At 32.6% G+C, this 20,453-nt stretch overlaps 1 protein-coding gene across 1 annotated transcript in view; it reads left to right on the top strand.

The window, feature by feature from the left end:
* Positions 1–20,453, top strand: part of LOC115234837 (neurexin-3b) — a 216,918-nt gene that overhangs the window by 76,195 nt on the left and 120,270 nt on the right. The window contains exon 3 of the mRNA XM_029806185.1: positions 16,192–16,333. Coding sequence (XP_029662045.1) covers positions 16,192–16,333 — 142 coding nt within the window. The remainder of the gene's footprint in view (positions 1–16,191; positions 16,334–20,453) is intronic.

The following is a 20,453-nucleotide window of genomic DNA, read 5'->3' as shown; positions in this document are numbered from 1 at the left end:
ATATAAATATAATATATAAATACGTTTAAATTGCGCCCTTCTAAAATATTAAAATATTAAATGGCTTTTGTTAGACATAGTGCTTTAAATATTCCGTAGCAATCTTTCCTCTATTAGATAAACAATAATCAATGGCGTGTTGTAAATATAATATATAAATACGTTTAAATTGCGCCCTTCTTTTCTCTAAAAATATTAAATGGCTTTTGTTAGACATAGTGCTTTAAATATTCCGTAGCAATCTTTCCTCTATTAGATAAACAATAATCACATTAAGTATGGCGTGTTTCCTGTTTGTGAGGTAGAATAGTAATCATATTACGTAACAGTCCCTTCGCTTAATTTTACACATTAATTTTGCTTTAATAATATTTTAGTTCGATGATTATTTTAATTTTGATTAGAGAGCAGAAGAAAATTGATGCTGGAAATAGAACGACTGTAATGAAAGATGACATGTAATCTGATTTTTTTTATTATGAGAAGACTGTTTGCAAAATTATAAAGAAATTTATACCTGGGCAAAATGTAATAGCTCTAAGACATGTATACGCGCTGAGAAGTTGCGAAAGTTTAAACAAGGGAAGCTTTTAAGCGGAAAACGTACGTGCCCGCTCATACTGTTACACTACGTGCGTGCTTCAATTTAGATCTACCTTTAGCTGCGTCACTCCCGTTACATGTACATATTCCCTCAACGTTCCATGTATGTAACTATCATCTCTGCCCTTTCGTGTGCTTGCCGTATTTGATTCCCTTTACGTTTGACCTATTGAAGCGCCTAGCAAAGCAGCATTTTCATCAGAACTCTAGCAAATAATTATTGTTTACGTATCTACGTCAAATGAGATGCTCATTTCACGTACATGCAGTAGAATGTACGCGAGACATGTTTTGTCAAAATTACTGAAATTAACTTGTCGCTTTTAAACGACGACAAGCTGCAATTCAAAGAATTGAATTAATTTTAAATAAAATTCTATATTTTATTTTACCTTGCAATTTAATTTTCTTCAAACAAAAACTAAATTATTTTATTATAAATTACACACACTGCAAGTACGATAATAAATCAATATCATGATTTATTTAATTTAAATATTTGACGTCTTTATGTCATATACATTTATTTAAAATATTTTAATACTTTTTATACTTATACTGTACGAAAGGAAAAGAAAAGAAAAATTTTTGGCTGTAATTTAATTTTTTTCTTATTTTTTATGGTCATTATTTTCTATTATCTCTCTTCTTTAATTAAAATTTTTTATTTTAATTTAATTAAAAGAATAAAATTAATTTATATAAAGAAAGTCATATAATTCCATTAGAGAGAATTGATAACTGAGATATTTTAATGCAAAAATATTTCAAGTATATATTAGAGTATATATTGTATATATTAGAGAAATTAAAATATGTTTTAGACATTTATGATAATTTTATTAATATATTCAATTTTCATCAATATATTCTACAGATTTCCCGACCTACATCTCCATTTATCTAAAATGTATTTTCTATTATTATATATGCCACGATGTATTCGAAAGTGTATTACTACATCGAGGTGTCAACTAAACGCGCGATTACGTGAAATACTAGTTGTACGTATTCGTATATTTTACCTTCGATCTTTCGGGAGTATCCATGAAATTCTAGTCGCAAAAGAATACAAATAGCGATACCGCACGTCGACATTGTAGCATAATGTATTGCATGTTGCCGATAGATAAGAAATGAAATATTTGCGACTCGTATCTACCTACCTCTAGCAAAGTTGGCCAATAATGATCAGTCTGACCTATATATTGTCAGATCGTAGGACCATGCTAAACGAATATACATGCAGGCTACGCATATATTTTCCGTGTAGTCGTAAAGATTACACGTTCGGCACCTGTTGCGAACGAAACGCTGTTGTTTCATTCTACGCGTTGTGCTTTTTACCAAATATTACATAAAACAAGAAATATGAGACAGAGTTTTGAATTTAATAGTTATACTTTTATGCAATTTGGTAATGTTTATCAGTTTATCAAGTTAATGTTTATCAAGTTTAAATTTAAATTTATTATTATTATCTGTTAAATGAATTAAGTAAATAAAATTTGTTACCCATGATTTAGAGAATTACGTGAAATTTCTTAAATTTAGAAAAAAAACTTTTTTCGTAATTAAATATTTATCACTTGTGCGTGCTATTAATCGAGACTTATTTATAGTAAATTTTTATCTCCTTTTATAATAACTCTTGGTTAGATTCTAACTAAATTGAAGCTGCTAATTAAAACGAGACGAAAGAACTCGATGAAATTGTTAATCGACTCGTAAATGCTAAATCAAGAGTTTTGGATCAATAAAATTTCCTAAAGTTTATCATGAAGATCAGGTCAAACAGATATTTTTGAAAACGCGGGCGCGGGCGGATTAATAACAAAGATCCCTGTTCGCGTGCTTCGAGTTCGCTGCAAATTAGAAGGCTCGAAGGCCTAATTAGTGAACGATCAGGTTACAGAGGATACCTTGGCGTGGACTTTGATAATACGGTGGGCGATATAGACACCGTGCTCTAATCATTTCAATCTTAATGGATCGAACGATAAGCTAATGTTTAAAGGACGCTCGATTAACAGCCGATCGTAACGCAGTCGCGGGACTCTATCACTTGGCATTAATCAAGTACAATGACGTGCCGTCGCGCGAATCCTATGTTAGAGAGTTCTCGTAATCTACACATTTGAGGATAAAGATGATTGTGATTTAATAAGGTCTATGAGGAAGATAGATTCACAAAAAGGTGTGACATTGTCATACCGAGATGAATCACCGTATTTTGCTTTAACTGCCGTATTAATCGTGTAGAGATGACATTTGTAATTTCTTATAGGACGTGGTATTTACTCGCGAATAGTAGTCTTACTTTTCGTTTAATTCATATTAGTTCAATATAAATTTTTATGTTATAAAAAAATTATCTTTAAAATTATATTTTTACATTTTGTCGTATAAGTATATTTTAATATCTCTCTTTCTCTTTATAGTTATATTATATTATATTTATAAATGATATTATATTGTATTTTATTTATAAAAGCTCTCTCTGTCTTGCAAATTCTTATAAGAATCATATAAAGCGCCACATTTTTAGATGTCATTCATGTAATTTCTCTTTTATGCGCAATTTTATAAATTTTTTACAGAAAGATTTTGAAATGTATATATATACAGGGTGTCCCAGACCACCCGTACACCCCTTTTAAAATGAAAATAAATGGCTTTTATCAAAAATCGCGAACATTTTTTAAGTAAATTGGGTATGCTCTATCGAATGGTGATATTTTCAGCTTTTGATCCCGATCGGAAATACGCCATCCGGACCGGAAGTTGAATTTTTTGAGGGGAACATGGTACTTTTTATTACAGATTCGAATCGTACGTAAAAAAAATAAGAAACTTTTGTATCAAACGTTTTTCCTAAAAGTGCTTTTGTCAACTTTAAAATTTACCTTAAAATTGACTATGTTCCTCTCAAAAAATTCAACTTCCGGTCCAGATGGCGTATTTCCCGTCGGAATCAAAAGTTGAAAATATCACTATTCGATAGAGCATACCCGATTTACTTAAAAAATATTTGCGATTTTTGATAAAAGCCATTTATTTTCATTTTAAAAGGGGTATACGGGTGGTCTGGGACACCCTGTATATATATTAAAAATTAGTTATTCTTAGGCATATTAAACATATGGGTAGATTACTTGTATAAATCATAATTGTCGATCTGGAGAAAATCTTGAACGTGAGGGGTCATCGCGCTCGATATAAAGTTTGTTAAAGTTGTACTCGGAAGTCTGTTCCTAGCGCCGATAAATCAGAGTGCTCTGGGCATACTGAAAAGTTAAGCGCAATAAAAATACTTCACACGGAAAGGCACTTACGATGAGATATTTAATCATAGCGTGGGTCGAGGAACCGTAACGTAACGTAATACCTGGTTGCATCGTGCCGCATTGCAGTAGAAAAAAATGGGTTAGTTTCGACGTGAGGTACGGTATCCATATTGCTTGCCTCGCGAGCTATCAGTGCCCACGATATTACACCGTTCCGTCCCGTCCCAGGAGAATGATTACATCGTCAAATGAAGTTAGACGACTTCATGGAGAGCATCGTTGTCGATACGATGCGAGCCTCATTACGATCACCTGTTAATGAAGCGTCCTTCGCTGGCATTGTCCCACGGGTACGGATCTTATCTTCGAGAACTCGCATTAAAGTGAGATCTGAATTCATCCATCGGGCTGATTAGGCCTCTGAGACCTCTAATTATCTGCATAAACAAGCTTCTGAATATCATAAATCGTTTTATATAAGAAATTTCATATGTTATTTGTAAGTATATACACATTATATATATGGTTGATATGACAATCAATCGTTAAACGCAAAAGAGCAAAATTTACATATCTTATCTTTTCAATTGACGTTGTTGAATCGTAATTATCTTCAAATGAAGTTTGATGAAGTGCGAACGTTTGAAAATCACGTGGAAATCAACCACGGAACCGTGGATTAAAGCGCAATCCGAAATGCGCGTACCATATAGGTACGCGTGGATATATAAATAGTTGCTAGAGTATTCACGTTTTCATGGAAATTGACTAAGTTTTGCGGGAAATTGCGCGGCAATTTATAGCCGCGCGATTTAATAACCGGCCCTGTTGGCGACGATGTCTAAACCTCTCTACCGCCTCCCCGAATCCGTGTCACAACGTCCCTGATGGTGTGACGCTCATTTTCCGATTTCATTTCCGTGCTTATAAATCTCGTCGGTTAAGCTTGTCGCGTGAGTCGCGCGTAATAATTGTCGATCGTAGGTATAGATCTTTCGCGTTTCGATTTTAGATTTTACGAATAATTTATTTAGACGAAATATATCTTTCTTTGTATATGTATATTATCTAAAAATATTCTAATCTGCTACAAATAAATGTTTAAAAAATGAAAAATACGTAAATACTGTTAAAAAATTAATTGTACAAAACCAAATGATATCAATACAACTGACCAATAATTGATTAATGCTTGTAGTTGATTATATGCCAGCAATTTATAATTTCCAATTCTAAACAAATTATACTGAATGTATTATACAATGTTTCTTAAATTATAGATTAATTAATAATTAATATCTAATTAGATTTAATTAGATTTATTAAATCTATTTATATACAGTAATTTATCAGCTATTTAAACTTTCATTAAGACTAACGAATAATTATGAATATATTATAAACTCTATACTGCGTCACTTGATTCGTAACAATAGTCCTTAACAACAATAACAATAGTTCTTAAATAATCGTGAATCAGCAACTTTGTAATACTTCTATTTAATAATTAAGGAACACCACTTTATCTTGTTTAGTAAATATATTTACGTCACGATCAGACAGGGACTACTTTAAGCTCTTCCCTTGCAAGTATATTACTCGCTACTTACTAAAAATTTCCAGAAGCTGTTACGTACGTAACAGCGTTTACATTTTTAACTCGGTATAATTAAATAGAGTAGAGTTAATGCGCACATCGTGTAACAACAAAATAGAAAGAGCGAGAATTCGAAGAAGACTCGCTTCGACGCAGAAAAAGGAATTAAAGTTTTACGTACAAAGTTAGTCTCTCATAATTATGCCGGTGCTGATGCGCCCGTGACTGAAACAATATCGCCGAATTTCCCTCGCGAAAAACGAGTCTCTTCCAATCTCTGTTCAGCTTAAGAAAGTTCCAGTGCATTGCTCCGGGCGGACACCTCACACGATTATCCCTTTGAGCCAACTTTAGCCGAAGCAGAAACGTTTAATCAAGTTGACAACTTTCGTAATCACGCCCGTAATATGGCCGAGCCTTGTACAGAACTAAGTTGAACACCGCTGTTGAATAAGGATACCGCGAGGCGAGAGCGAAAAAAGGATTGATCGTAATTAGAATTTTTGTAGGCACTGCAATAAGTTCGTCCGCAAACTTATGTCGGCCCTATTAAACGTTAAGATATTTCTGGAAGTGAAAAATTATTGAATATTTATTTTTTTTCACCGTATGACACAGAAGTTAATTAATTTGTGTGTTGCAAATGCACATTTATAAGTAATATTTTCTACGGTAGATTTATGAAAAATATGCCGAAGGATTCGTGAATTAGATAGCCGTAAACTTTTTGGTGAATTGTCATAAACTTTATTTTCGCTGAAAAGATAAAATACATATAAATTCAATAATTTATTTATTTACTAATAAACGATAATAGAAAAGCAAATTTATGATAAATTTTATCAATTTTATCTGTGCTAACGAATACGAAAAAATAATATTGAAATTGAGCGAGAATAAGCGAAGAAACTAATTTATTTTAACGCGCGTACACCATAAAAAAAATTTCTTTTTTATAAAATCTTTTATGAATTATGGCTTTCACAATATGATCGATCATAATGGAGGGTTAGACATTTTAAATCAAGATAGAACAATTTACCATGATATACAATATATCCCTAATGCATAAATATTATAATATTATATTTAAAACTAATACAGTATCAATGTATGTTAATAAAAATGCTTTGAAAAATACGTCTTGTATTATCATTTCTCAAACTTGTTTTATACATATCATCACTCTATATCGACCTACCTTTGACAACGCAGATCGAAGGATTCAGTATAAATGCCGCGGCACGTCTACGCCGGAATGAATATTCAATGAGATGTCAGCGAAATAATGGAGCTGGTATTTGTTCGGAAATTTTCCGTCTCTCTTTCCGTAGCAAACGTCTCGAACGCTAATCGTATCGATCGTTTGCGGTAAATAAATCAGGAGTCCTCAAGGAATATTACGGCATGGCAAGTACAATGAGAAGAAATATTTAGTATTGGATATAGTATTTAGCTAAACGACAAATCCAGATAATGATCTTCTATATTGCATTGAATTCCTTATATCTCTGAAGCATTCGCACTTGTCTCTATAATCAGAATAAAAGTAGTAAAAAAGTAAAATTTAAGAATAAAAGTAGCACACAGCGGAGCGCAATAGAACAAAAATAAAGCATCGAATAAATATATAATATAGATAACTGTGTTAATTAAATCGAATATTTCTTCCAACTGTCACCCGTGCACTCTAAAATTTATATAAGAATTATTTTCTCGATCAAATCTAATATGCAATTGGATTCTCAACGTCGCGTTTCTTTTCGACGAAGGCGAGAGAATAAACGATAAGGAGCGGTGGTAATATTAGGCAGTAATATTCATCAAATGCGACGGGATGGAGGGGGGGTGGAGGGAGAGGGAGTAGTGGCGAATATATGCCTTTTCTCAACGCGAGAGTCTGTAATGGGCCGCGGTAAACGTATTTAACTTCCGGCCTCTTCCAGTTATTTCTCCGGCTGAAGTACTTTGCAGACGGGGATGGGTTGTTACACGCCGCAATCTCTGCAACTCGTTAAAACAATTTTCACATGCTACCAAGTCCTCCGTAACTTCGCGCGCGGATAATGGCGAAAAAAAAGCACGATGTAGGAGTAACGGTTGGGCCGCATTTTACAGAGCGCAGGGCGAGACCTCGTTCAACGCTGGGCGAGCCCTTTTATCTTTCTTCTCTCGCGCGTGATAGTTAAAGCCAATTAATAATAATGACCGCGCGCCGAGGCTGCTAAATGACTGCGTAACCGATGTGCTTAATTACATTTCGATAGGACTTGGAACTTGTTATAATACTACGGCGTAAAAAATAAATATCTTTTAAAACGCGCCTTTCTCCTTTGTTTTCTTACTTTATGGTTTATTAATCTCTTTTTTCTGCACGGTTAAATGAAATAGAGAGTAATATACATTTATTTTTGCAGAGGAAAAAATATGAGGGAGATGAAGATGGTTCGTGAATGTTTGCGTTGTGGTAAATCACGTCGCCTTAAATGCGCATGCTCGAAAAAAATGTCAATCCTATTTGTATAAAGTTTAAGCAATAACTAAAATGTTGAAAGTTTGTCGTAAGGAGAGTTTTTAATCCTCTTTTACTTACCAACACAAGTTTCTCTTCATACAAATTTAAAGCACCTTTATGTTTACTTTATTAACTCTTTCTAAAGATTTATTAACACGAAATCTATTATATTTTTGCTTTTCTATCTTATAATAAAAATACATGTAATTTTTTAGAGAATATTGTGTAAATTTTTAACACATTAACTTGACTTGAAATGATATTTGTGCTATCGATAATTATTAAAACCAGAGCGCGCAACAACGGTTAGATAATTTGTAGGATTCGTATATTGCGGGCGATTCGATTTTACTATCGTAGAAATTCCCTTCCACAGAGTCTCCTGACTGGCCGGTAAATTTCGTTGCACCGTCGGCAACATCTCGAGGAAACGAGGTGCCGGCGGTGCACAGAAATTGGATGGAAACTACACGGCAAGAGGTGGGAATATATATCGTAAACTCCGTGACAAGTCTCGGAATCGGTTTGCAAACTTTCGCTATATCGCCGTGTGTGTGAAGGATCGCGGGCCCAAAGATTTACCACGTATTCCTTAATGGAAACCGACGACAAGGCTGCCTCTGGAAACAAATCCGCGAATTCGAGGGGCTAGACCGGTATCGAAGCTCGGTGAAACTCGAAACACCGCGAGACATCGCGTTTAGCTGTTATACCGTTTCGAGAAACTCTGTGAAACACTCGCCTGACATCTCAGCAATGATTACAGTATATACACGTGTCTGTATTTCTCGTGTCTCTTTGAGCACAATTTGCTATTAGGTTTGGAATATACAATATTTGGAACTAGCAATAAAATGTGCGTTTCGTTAAAAAACTTTTTTAGGGTAGATGAAGTTTGTAATGCTACTTTTATTTACAAAAATGAAAATATAATTTGTTAAAATACTTTATACATTTTCAGGTAATTTAGGCTGTGAGAAATCTATGAAAAGATAAAGATAAGAATATATTTTTTGAATTCATTGTCGACACATTGCTTCCAAATTTCAATATTTTTTTCCAGAACAATATATCTTTTGCAAAATTTGTATATCAGATTGACATTAACATATTTCGATGTCGTTGGAATAATACGTTGCTTTAGTAAGACGTTCTGCAACATTTCAAACAGTTGCAAAATTGCATTGCATAGGTATACTTAATACAGATGCAGAACTTTAATATGAATTTTTATTAGAACCGCGTCAGAAAATCGGCCGAGTTTAATAGGAAGATTTAAAGTTTAGTGAAGTAGAGTTGCGGACTTTTCCGATTTAGTCAAAGTCAACGTCAAACTTTGTTATAGACTCTTGTGTGCTTATTTAACCAAATGTAAAACCGTAGATTTTAAATGCTGATATCCACATTTTCTTTCTTCTCATTAAAATTACACCATCTTCGTGTCTTTATATCTTAAATTTACTTCATCTTTTATACCTTTGTATTAAATTGTTTACATTGTATTTTGTTTTACATTAAATTGCTTTATATTTTTAATTGTCTTTTAACTTCTTATATGATAATATATCGTAATCGTATCGCGTGATAAGTCGTAGATAATGATAAGAGGTGATCATTATAGTTCTTATATAATTAAATTTTTGAAATATTTTTTTCTTGATTTAAAATTAATATTAATGTTGTTATTATTATCTCTATGCAATCGTTCTATGCTTTCGGGAATCAGGGGCAGAGTTAATTTTCGAGTCGCTCGTTTATAGAACGGCGGTAATTAACGAAGTAGCTAATGTATTATGCAATCGGTCCTGCGAGATGGTCGTATCGTGCTGCTATTGATGCTAACGCGGTTAACCATCGCGGTTGTTAATTCGGTAAACTGCGCCGAATGCAACGAATGAGTTTCCTTTGATGCGACTTATTCGCATCAGCTGTGTATCTCCGTATCTGGTTTATATGCTCCCGAGGTCGCGTACGCGCTCTATCTGGTATTTCAGTGGTCAAAACCGAATAGGATCGTACAGTTTTAGCACGATGCAGTTCCGATGCAGTTGCACACACGGCGAAGAACTGCAGTCGTGCTCTCGCAGTTGGGGTCTTATTTATCGCCTCAGTTTCTGTCGACGAGTTGACAGGTGGCTAACCTAAGTCAGCCTCTTCGCTGACTTTATCAGAATTGCCGTAGCTCGCAGTTCCCTCAGCGTATTTCGCGGCGCGTTTCGCGGTCGGAAGAATGCACGTTGCACCTGAAGACACGGATGTTGCGTCCACGGAGACACGATGACTCGTGTCGCGCGAAAATTGTATCCTTCGTGGCGACACGTACGTAATCGCTCTACCTTTTACAGAATGTTCGTGACTCGCACTTGGGAATGACGGAGGAAATGTATTAACATCGACCATAATATTCTTTCGAATTGGCATTTCTGCAGCAATCAAATAGTACACTTAATTAAAACTAATATAAAATCGATCTGTTTTGTTTACTCATCAGAAGCACAGGTTGTACATTCGTTGCTCGTTTATATTCTAAAGCGATTTTTATCGAGAGGAATATCTTCTTAAAGTTTCAAATTTCTTTTTCCCGTGTGATTTTTCTTAACGAATAATATAATTTATATAATTTAAACAGCGGAGTATCTTTTTTTATCTTAATACATTATTGCTTGTAGGTTTGTGAATCTTTTATTATTGTTTTCCTCTATTTTATCATAATTCTTACTATGCTTTTGTAATTTTCAATTGGTATGTTAAAGAAATTTTTTATTTATAGTTATATAATAAATAAAACTCAGGAGACACGATGACTCGTGTCGCGCGAAAATTGTATCCTTCGTGGCGACACGTACGTAATCGCTCTACCTTTTACAGAATGTTCGTGACTCGCACTTGGGAATGACGGAGGAAATGTATTAACATCGACCATAATATTCTTTCGAATTGGCATTTCTGCAGCAATCAAATAGTACACTTAATTAAAACTAATATAAAATCGATCTGTTTTGTTTACTCATCAGAAGCACAGGTTGTACATTCGTTGCTCGTTTATATTCTAAAGCGATTTTTATCGAGAGGAATATCTTCTTAAAGTTTCAAATTTCTTTTTCCCGTGTGATTTTTCTTAACGAATAATATAAGTTATATAATTTAAACAGCGGAGTATCTTTTTTTATCTTAATACATTATTGCTTGTAGATTTGTGAATCTTTTATTATTGTTTTCCTTTATTTTATCATAATTCTTACCATGCTTTTGTAATTTTCAATTGGTATGTCAAAGAAATTTTTTATTTATAGTTATATAATAAATAAAACTCAATTTTACATTAAATTTATTATCCACATGCATGCTAATTTTTTTCAGTAGATCGCCGTTATACATGCGGGCGTAGAAAATTGTCGACATGAAGATGGGCTAATCGCAACGCTTAATTCCGATCAACTTAAATTGCTTAATTTATTTGAATACTTTCATCTCGCTGCGGTGGGCATACTTACATAACTATGCCCCGCGCATAGTTCATAAACATTATGCAGCTTTTGTTCTCACCAAATTCCGTGTACGCTGGATTAATTGCAGTTAATTAATCTCGTTCCATAAATTATTTGCAACTTTTCAACTGATCTCGAAGGAAATATGATTGTAGTCTCGAGAGGCTGATTCATGAAATAGTGGCTAGAAAATTATTATTCACGGAGTAGATCTTTCACTGTTTTTTTAACAGTTTTGACGTTGCGTGAAAATAGCTTTGTATTCAATTTTTCAATGAATTTATTTAAAAATTTGCTTTTTTGTATATATGATACAATTTCATTCTTATATATATATATATCATCATTTATATATACACACATATTTTTTTTTTCTCTCATAAACATACATGTGTGATGTGTGCATATGTATAAGAGCTTCCTGTTTTATGATTTTATAGAATTATATTTATATTTGAGAAGTAAACTGATTTTTTTATTCTAGCAGTATTTAATTTCAATATACGAAACTTATATAGTTATATGATATTTATCTGAATTAATTCTTTGTTTAATATATTTGATCGGTTTTTGTTTCTCTCTTTCTCGCCGAAATTATGAACCGTATTAATTTACTAACTGCAGGAAGGTCAGAAACGGCTAAGCCAGGGTCGTATCGAAAATGCAATTTGCCACGACTAGACGTCAATTAGCTTTTCTCGCAGGAAATCTCGTTAACAATCCGCTGCGCCGTGTGGTCCAGTATGATTAATGCGGTCGACTCGTTAAGCAGGCTTGATGGCCGTATTCGTGCAGGGTGTATTCGTTACTCTAAGTCCTTTTACTCCTCCGCTTTGCGTAGAATATACAGGATATATACAGTTAAACAGATATACGTCTAAACGTATACGATCCGCTTTGCAAATGCCTGATTTTATTTTTATTAAGGCGGATGCTTTGTTGAATTCGCAATTTATTTTTTTCTGGAAAAAAATATCAAGATAAATTATCGTTTATGGCAAATTTGCCATTTTGAACATTATACTTGTTTTTGTATATAATTAAGTTGTAAATTAAAATTTTATTAAAACAGAAGTGCTCAATGTCACAAATGCGCCAAAAGCTCGCGAAAGAAAGGAACCTACAATAGATTTAGGGCAAGATTTTAAGACTTCATGAAAAACTTTACATGAAAATTAATATACTATACTAAAATATTATTAGCGATATCTGAATTTAGAACGTGTATATGTACTCCTATAATAAATATTTTTTGATATAATTAAGAAAAAAATCAATCTCAAACGCATGCAATATCAAGCAAAAATTTGTACGAACTGAATGATATCGGAATAAATGTAATTTATTTTATTTCGAACTAATACTTTTTGTGTTTTAAGAATGTACAAAATGGCATTTTTCAATATCGTGCGTACTTTTCGAGTCAAAGTTTAATATAATCGTACAAATTCTGGCAACACCGAGCATATGCTGCCTATTCGTATATTTAATGCACGATGGAGTTAACCCATATCGTTACCCTTCGTTTCGCGTCATCGCTAAAATTACTATTCCGTATCCTTCGATGTGGCCATTTGCCAACTCTGTGGAATCCCAGCCTGGCCGCAATAATAGAGCGCACCGACGCGATTGACCCCGTGACCCGACACGTGCATCCGCACTGCTTCACTAAATTTCTTGCGAAAATTTCGAATCGTTGGAACGGAAAAAATCGGAGATGAGTCCCCGAGAGCTAAAGATAATATAACAACTCATTACCTATGAAGAAGAAGCTACTAATGATCGATGGATTATACAGTCCGTCGTATTTTTCAAAGAAATAGAAACAATAATACAGCGGCATTTAGCTATAAACGCTAACGAGTGATTTCCTCGCGGAGATAGAAATTATACTGCTACTATTTATAAAGTATTTTTAAAAATACGAGTGGAAGTTCAAATATTTATTATCGACTGGTCACGTATAAGCATGTACCGTGAACTCTCGGCGGAAGTTTGCATCGAGTGAATGAATTAAAGAAAAAAAAAGAGAGAGAGAGAGAGAGAGAGACAAGGATCAAGATCTCCGTGATTGTCTTCAATAAGCATGTACCGTGAACTCTCGGCGGAAGTTTGCAGAGAGAAAAAAATAAAAAAAAAAAAAAAGAGAGAGAGAGAGAGAGAGAGAGAGAGAGAGACAAGGATCAAGATCTCCGTGATTGTCTTCATCGAATTTGCGAATGCTCGTTGCGCGAAGATGAATTCATTCACGAGTTAGACTTGCCGCTCTCGCGAAAGTTAAGAATGTTCCATCTTCGCCAGAAATATTGGTCCAGATGTGAATATTTTACCGATCTCCATGAAATTATGGAATATCATAGGACTAGTTTAAAATTTTTAGCAACTGCACCAGTTCAAATATAAACTTAGAATTAATAAACAAGATTGTGTGAGCTTATTCGTCGAATATAAATTATTGAATTATTTTGCACAGTTAAAAAGCAGTAGTCAAGAGTTTTAATGCTACACTTTTTAATGAAATAAAGTATAAGTATGATAAAATGGTGATGAATAAGTCTTATAGAGACTTATAATGTACCAGACAGATATCAGCTTTGGATAAAATATTCAATTATTTAATATTTTTAATTAAATCGTCACGCGTATATTTTATCCATATTGTATTAGACATATTCATATTAAAAAATAATATTTTATATAAAAATTTTATATTTTAATCTATATTATATTATATTATATATTATAATTTATAAATTCCATATTTTCCATATTTTAAAGAAAATTGTGTTTATTGTTGCAAGAAATTCTTAATACAAAGAATATAATTTGATCAGAGAATCTATTATAAAAATAAAATCATGGTAATCTGAATATCAAAAGCTTTTATACATATGAATTTTGCATTCTGCAAAACTAGCTTGCATTGATTTTAGCAAATGCTTCTATTTGATTACGAACATTCGAATCGAGATGGATCAACGTTAAAAGAACTTTGAAAACAGGATCAATGTCTGCTTATTCATAGTATAAAGAGCATTCATAAAAGTCGATTGTGGTCGGTTTCTGAGAATAAAAGATCTCGTTTGCGAGACTTAAAACACGACGATGCATAATGTGAAGTAAGTTAAGACATTAAAGATGTGCACTGTCAAGGTAAATGAGTCATAAAAAAAGATGTTCACCGCGGCGACGATGCGTTCTGCGTTCGTTTATTACTCGTCGTTCCGACGAGAAAGGCGCGTAAGCTCGCGAAATAGAGATAAATGTAAATTGAGGAAACGCGGAACCTATTCTTCAAGTTAAAGTACACTATTTTTTACTTTCTCTTTAATTCTCGCTGCGTAATATTGCGATGAATATTGCGAATAAATATTATGAAACATATATATATTAAATACATTATTTATATTTATTTCAGAAAAATAATATGCTAGTATGTGTCAAAAATATAAATTTTACAAATTATTTAGAGAAGTATTTATTTAAAAAAAATAGATACATAAAAATATTCAAAGTCTTATATAAATCTTAACTAGATCTCTTAATATACAATATAATATGACAATTTTTTTATGTCTTGAATTGCTCTGCATGAATAATTAAAAGAAAAGGAATAAATTGTTTATTTCTTATATCATATATTGCTTTAAAATTACTCGTATGCAATCCATCGGTATCATCTTCCCCGAAAAAAATTCTAACTATACTTTGCTTCAGTATTTGAGGATTAAACTTAAGGAGATCTAACAACAAGATATATATTGCACTTTGTATTGATATATATTGCACTTTGTATTGATGGACGTCAAGTAAGAGAAAGGCATCACATACACATTGGAAGTTAAATGTCAAATTTGCTCCAAAAACGATGAGAATATGCAGGATATATTAGTTTCTTAGATGCATTGCTGTCTTGAATATTTAAGTGGCATCAATCGAAATGCTTGAAATGCTGCAGCAAATATCGCAGGAGGTATTGTAGAAAATAAAAGATTTTGCCTGTATATGTATTTTCATCTCTCTTTCTCGCACACCAAGTCTTTCTCGGATTCAAGAAGTTATACTATTGTAGGTAGCATATCCATATAAGAAATCTGCTGAATAATACGATGCGAAAATTGCAGCACGCAATAATAGGGGGAGTTTGCAGTCATACACGAGATGTCCTTTCAAAAATACTTTTTAATTTAGTTATTTTATAGATGACAAAATATTTTATTGTTATACAATATATCATAACACTTTTAATTTCATAATGGACTGTGTAAGGCTACTGTATTTCTTTTTACTTATTTTTCGCGATTTTAATTGTATTACATACTAATTTAATTACACTTGTAGAATATTAGTCTACTAAAATTATATTTGATTATGCTTAATATGCTTAATTAATTATAATTTGATTATAAAGAGTGAGAAAATTCTTCTTCCGTATAATACCATTTTTTTAGATTATCTTGCAAATATGGAAATACCATGTTTAGTGCTTATTTTTATTATCTTCTTTATATAGTGCTCTCGCACAGTATTGTAATTGATAATTTAAATAATTTTATTGTTTATCAATAACAAAGTAAAATATTCAGTAAAATAAAAATAAAATAAACAATATTTTATATTATTATTTGAATGTTTGTTTAATAACTCGATAATTCAAATTAAATAATTTTCTATAACGTTATGATGTGATGTTTGTTACAGACCTTACGCAATATTATGAATATAACAGACGCTTGCGAGACTCGTGATCCGTGTCAGCATGGTGGCATTTGCATCTCTACGGACAGCGGACCGATCTGCGAATGTCGCACCGGCGATTACGAGGGCGCATACTGCGAAAAAGGTTAGTAAATTGATCCTTAATACCACATAATCTATATTTTCTTAAAAATTAATTATAATTAAATGATATTATCTTTTGCTGAAACAATTTAAGTTTGATTAACATTATTTTTACTATTAGTTTTTTAAATACTATATTAGTATTAATATAATATGTTGTCATACGATAATAATAAGCATTAACGTATGTTTAGAGATTATTAATTTAATAATGTTACTATTGGACGATATGTTAGGTTAATATGGATTAAATTATTATTTATACGCGTTTCCTCGAAATTATATTTGAAATTATAATTATATTTGTAATATTATTAAGGGGAACAAATCAAAATTTATATAAAAATAAATCTTTAAAAATAACATGGAAGAATAAACTATTATCATGCCATTGTTACACATGGCATACAATAAAACGAAGTGAAAGATCAACGAAAATGCGGAATATAAATTATCTCTATGGATTTATTTGTGTGCATTGAACAAAATTTAATCGAATCCGCAAATAATATTCATTGTTTTCATTACTGTTTTTTTGAAGCGCAATACATATATACACCCGTGATCTTGAAGATATATATAAAACATAATTAATAAATTATGATAAATCAAAGTAGTCAGCATTTGCAGATATAAAAAAATAAAAAATGTTTAAGATACTTTTTATATATTACCACTTTACAATATTTAATGTAGAAGTTATCTAAACATTTATATATATAATTAAATCTGTTAATTTTAAAACATTAAATGATTTGATTTATTAAAAGCGCTCCACTTCTATTAAAATTGTATCGTATTCAATTTTAGTTTTGACATTTGCATCCATCTAAATCAGTTTTACTATTATGATTTTATTTTTAGTATGATCTATATTTCACCGTTTTATTAATATACAATCTATCCGCGACATTCAAGTTATATTTTTTGATTTAGTTGCCGATAATTTATTGCAGATCGCGTTTCATGAAATGCAATATCAATCATTCGCACGAGGTTCATGCAAACGGCAAATCTTTCCTTCAAATATTCATTATCTTTTTACATTTTGCATTCCCTGTCACGTAGGAAACAGTTCATGTCACACGGTTGTCTCGGTCAACGCCGCTTTCATTCTTTCTCGTGCTCTGCCCAATTAATCGTCGTCATTGACAATAAAATACCTGAATAACTACATAGCGCATATTTCTCATTGTTAACTTTTACGCGTATCAGCGAGAAAACGCGCGTTGCCTAATGAGGCGTAATTGCCGACAGCTGCAGAAACGAGAGATGGCGTCCCGAAATGATTTTTCCCTCTTTTAAGCCACCGGCAATTAGAGAAGCCGGGCATGTCGAGGTCGTTTCCAAGACGTTTCACCGATAATTACAATCAGACTTGTTCTTCGTTAATGAGGTGCGCTCGCTAAGGAGTCGTTAACGGAGGCGATTCGGCAGTTGCGAACGGGATTGGCGAAATATGCGAGAGTTGTTCGTTATATTTGCGTCTGTCATTCGAAATGTTTGAGAGAGAACTCGATCGTCGTGAGATAAGAGTTGAAGTTATAACCAGTAATTTATAAAAAAATGTTTAAGAGCTTATTACAGAGAGAAGCATATTAAGATCCTGACATTTTATTAACAAAAATAGAAAGAATTTTATTATACGTTATTGTAAAAAGTTAAATCAAAATTTAAATAATTATATATATATATAGTGATTTGCAAAAACGTGCATTGTCGAGATATAGATCTTTTCTTACAGAAAATTCAGAAGACTGTGCGCTCGACAGATTTAATAGCGGAGAACGAGATTACGTTTCTCTCACGGATAAGCAACATACCGGATTTACCTTAATTGCAATTTATTCTCTAAGATAAAATTCTGCGTTTTCTCGAGCTTTTGCCTTGTCCACAAAAAGGAGTATTCTCGACCGTATACATTAATGATAATTTTACTATCTTCTCGAGGATTTCCTACTACTTCGCATATGTTTCAAAATATATTTATGATATATGTTGCTCTGTAAATTAATTTTAATGGTAAAATCTCTCTTTTGTATAGAGTTTTATGTAAATCTCTCTCCTTTATCTTTGACAACTAAATACGGAAAATTGCCGCTTACATTTCAATTGATTAATGGTTTATGTATTATAACTTTTTCACGTTGAAAGAAAATCGTAGAAAACGCGCATAAAACATTGTGTAAATAGTATTTAAAATATTTCTCGTAGCACTCGATACAATAAACGAATGTACTAAATGAAATGAATGTTTTGCAATTCTCGATGTTAAGAGTCGAGAGTTTCATAGTAGAAAAGGGATGTCTTCATGCCCCGAATAAACAATTTTCCTTTATCGAAGATTGCAACATGGAATGTTTATTCAAAGGCTTACTTCGCTGATAATTGCGAGTCTTTGCGAACTCACGGCCGAGTCTTTTGTCGCTACTGAGACATCGTCCAGAAGAACGCGTAACTTCACAGAGGACTCTTCGCAAAAGGAACCAGGACAATTTCATTTTAATTCCTCTCTCAAGCTTTTTGCAAGGCGCGATTGTCCTCGTCCTGCCTGACAGACACAGCCGTTATACGCGATATAATGTAATTTCCAGCCTTAATGACCATGTTGAAACGAATGGAGGAAAAAGGAAGAAGAAAATGGGATGGTGAAGAGAAAGAATGAGAGTGTTACAGGCGCGCAAGATAAAATAGCGAAGCCAGAAATGAAGACTGAAACACAAAGAAAAAGGGACTTTACAATTTATTAGGGTCAAAATAATCAGTCTATCAAGATTTCTTAACAAATGTCGCGAAAAACTGATGTTGCTATTTCGTGAAAAAGAAAGAATAATGTACAAATTATAAGAAGACGAAAAAAAGAAGAAACAGACAAATCGATAAACTAATATGTTGCATATATTATATAGAAGCTTTATTTAAAAGATAAATGCAAGTTTTAAGCAAGATATTCAATGAACAATAGCAATCAATTATTTAGCAGATATTATCAAGATCTCGAGAAAATAGAACAATTAGCTTCGAATTCTCAAAATTAAATTAAAGAAACATTTTTTCTTTGCATAAAATAAACGAAACTTACATTATTAATGGTGTTAAAAATAGGAAATTATATAATGAATGCAATCATGAAAATGTAAGAGTTGACATCGCTGAAAGTAAAGTGTAATATATAAAATACTGATCAGTATTTGAAATTTTATTTTTTAACTATTTTTAAATTTTTTTCATAGAAGAAAGATTAAAAGATATAAATATAAATAAACAAAGTGGAGAACATAATATAAAACAGATTAGGATAAACCTCTCATTTCGCATTATCTGTCTCAAACTGGATAATCAAGAGTTTATGCCCGCGGCGAATCGTTATCTGGGCAAAGTGATCCAACTTTGCACGGCATTCCGCGCAGAGAAACTTGGTTGGTTAACACCTGATATTCGGGTGCTCGGTTTGCGGGAGAGCAATTTTAATTTAACAACAATCGCTCTCGAATGTTTCTAAAGTATTTAAATTACTGAGAAAGCTTTTAGAAAAAGCGCGCGCATTTCATTTCTTTTTTCTAGACACACAATGTATAAGGATCTTTGATACGAGCGATCGACGCATGGTTCAGTTCTTTACTCTTTCTTCCTTTTTTTCTTTCTGTTCTCGCATATAGAGGCATGGAGCACGGTGCTGCCTACGGCGGGTGCTGGCGATTACTGGGCTTGGGATTACAGTGAGTCTCGCTAATTACAAATCCAAAGCACATCCGCGATAATGGTATGCGGCAATGGTAGAGATATCAGTACGAGTAACCAGTAGATCGTAGCTTTAGCTAGGTGGTATATATAGGTGTGTGTACCTATATTTAGACCCTTTAGGCACAGCCGAATAGATTCTTTATTAATGCGAAAATGAATACAACGGCTCAGGTAGCACAACGTATAATTTACTGATATGAGAAACAGATGATAATGCTAATAATATTATTTACAGGAACTTTAATGTATTAAATTTTATATAATTTTTTACACATAAATATAGTCAAATTATAAAATATTTCTTGGAAAAAGTTAAATTATATTTTTATATCATACACTGCTTCTATTTTTTATATATAAACAAACTTATATATCAA

This window comes from Formica exsecta, unplaced genomic scaffold (genome assembly GCF_003651465.1).
Source record: "Formica exsecta isolate Colony F162 unplaced genomic scaffold, ASM365146v1 scaffold21, whole genome shotgun sequence".
Taxonomy (NCBI): Eukaryota; Metazoa; Arthropoda; class Insecta; order Hymenoptera; family Formicidae; genus Formica; species Formica exsecta.
Note: the sequence above shows the minus strand (reverse complement) of the source record. Positions and strands in the feature narration are given on the sequence as shown.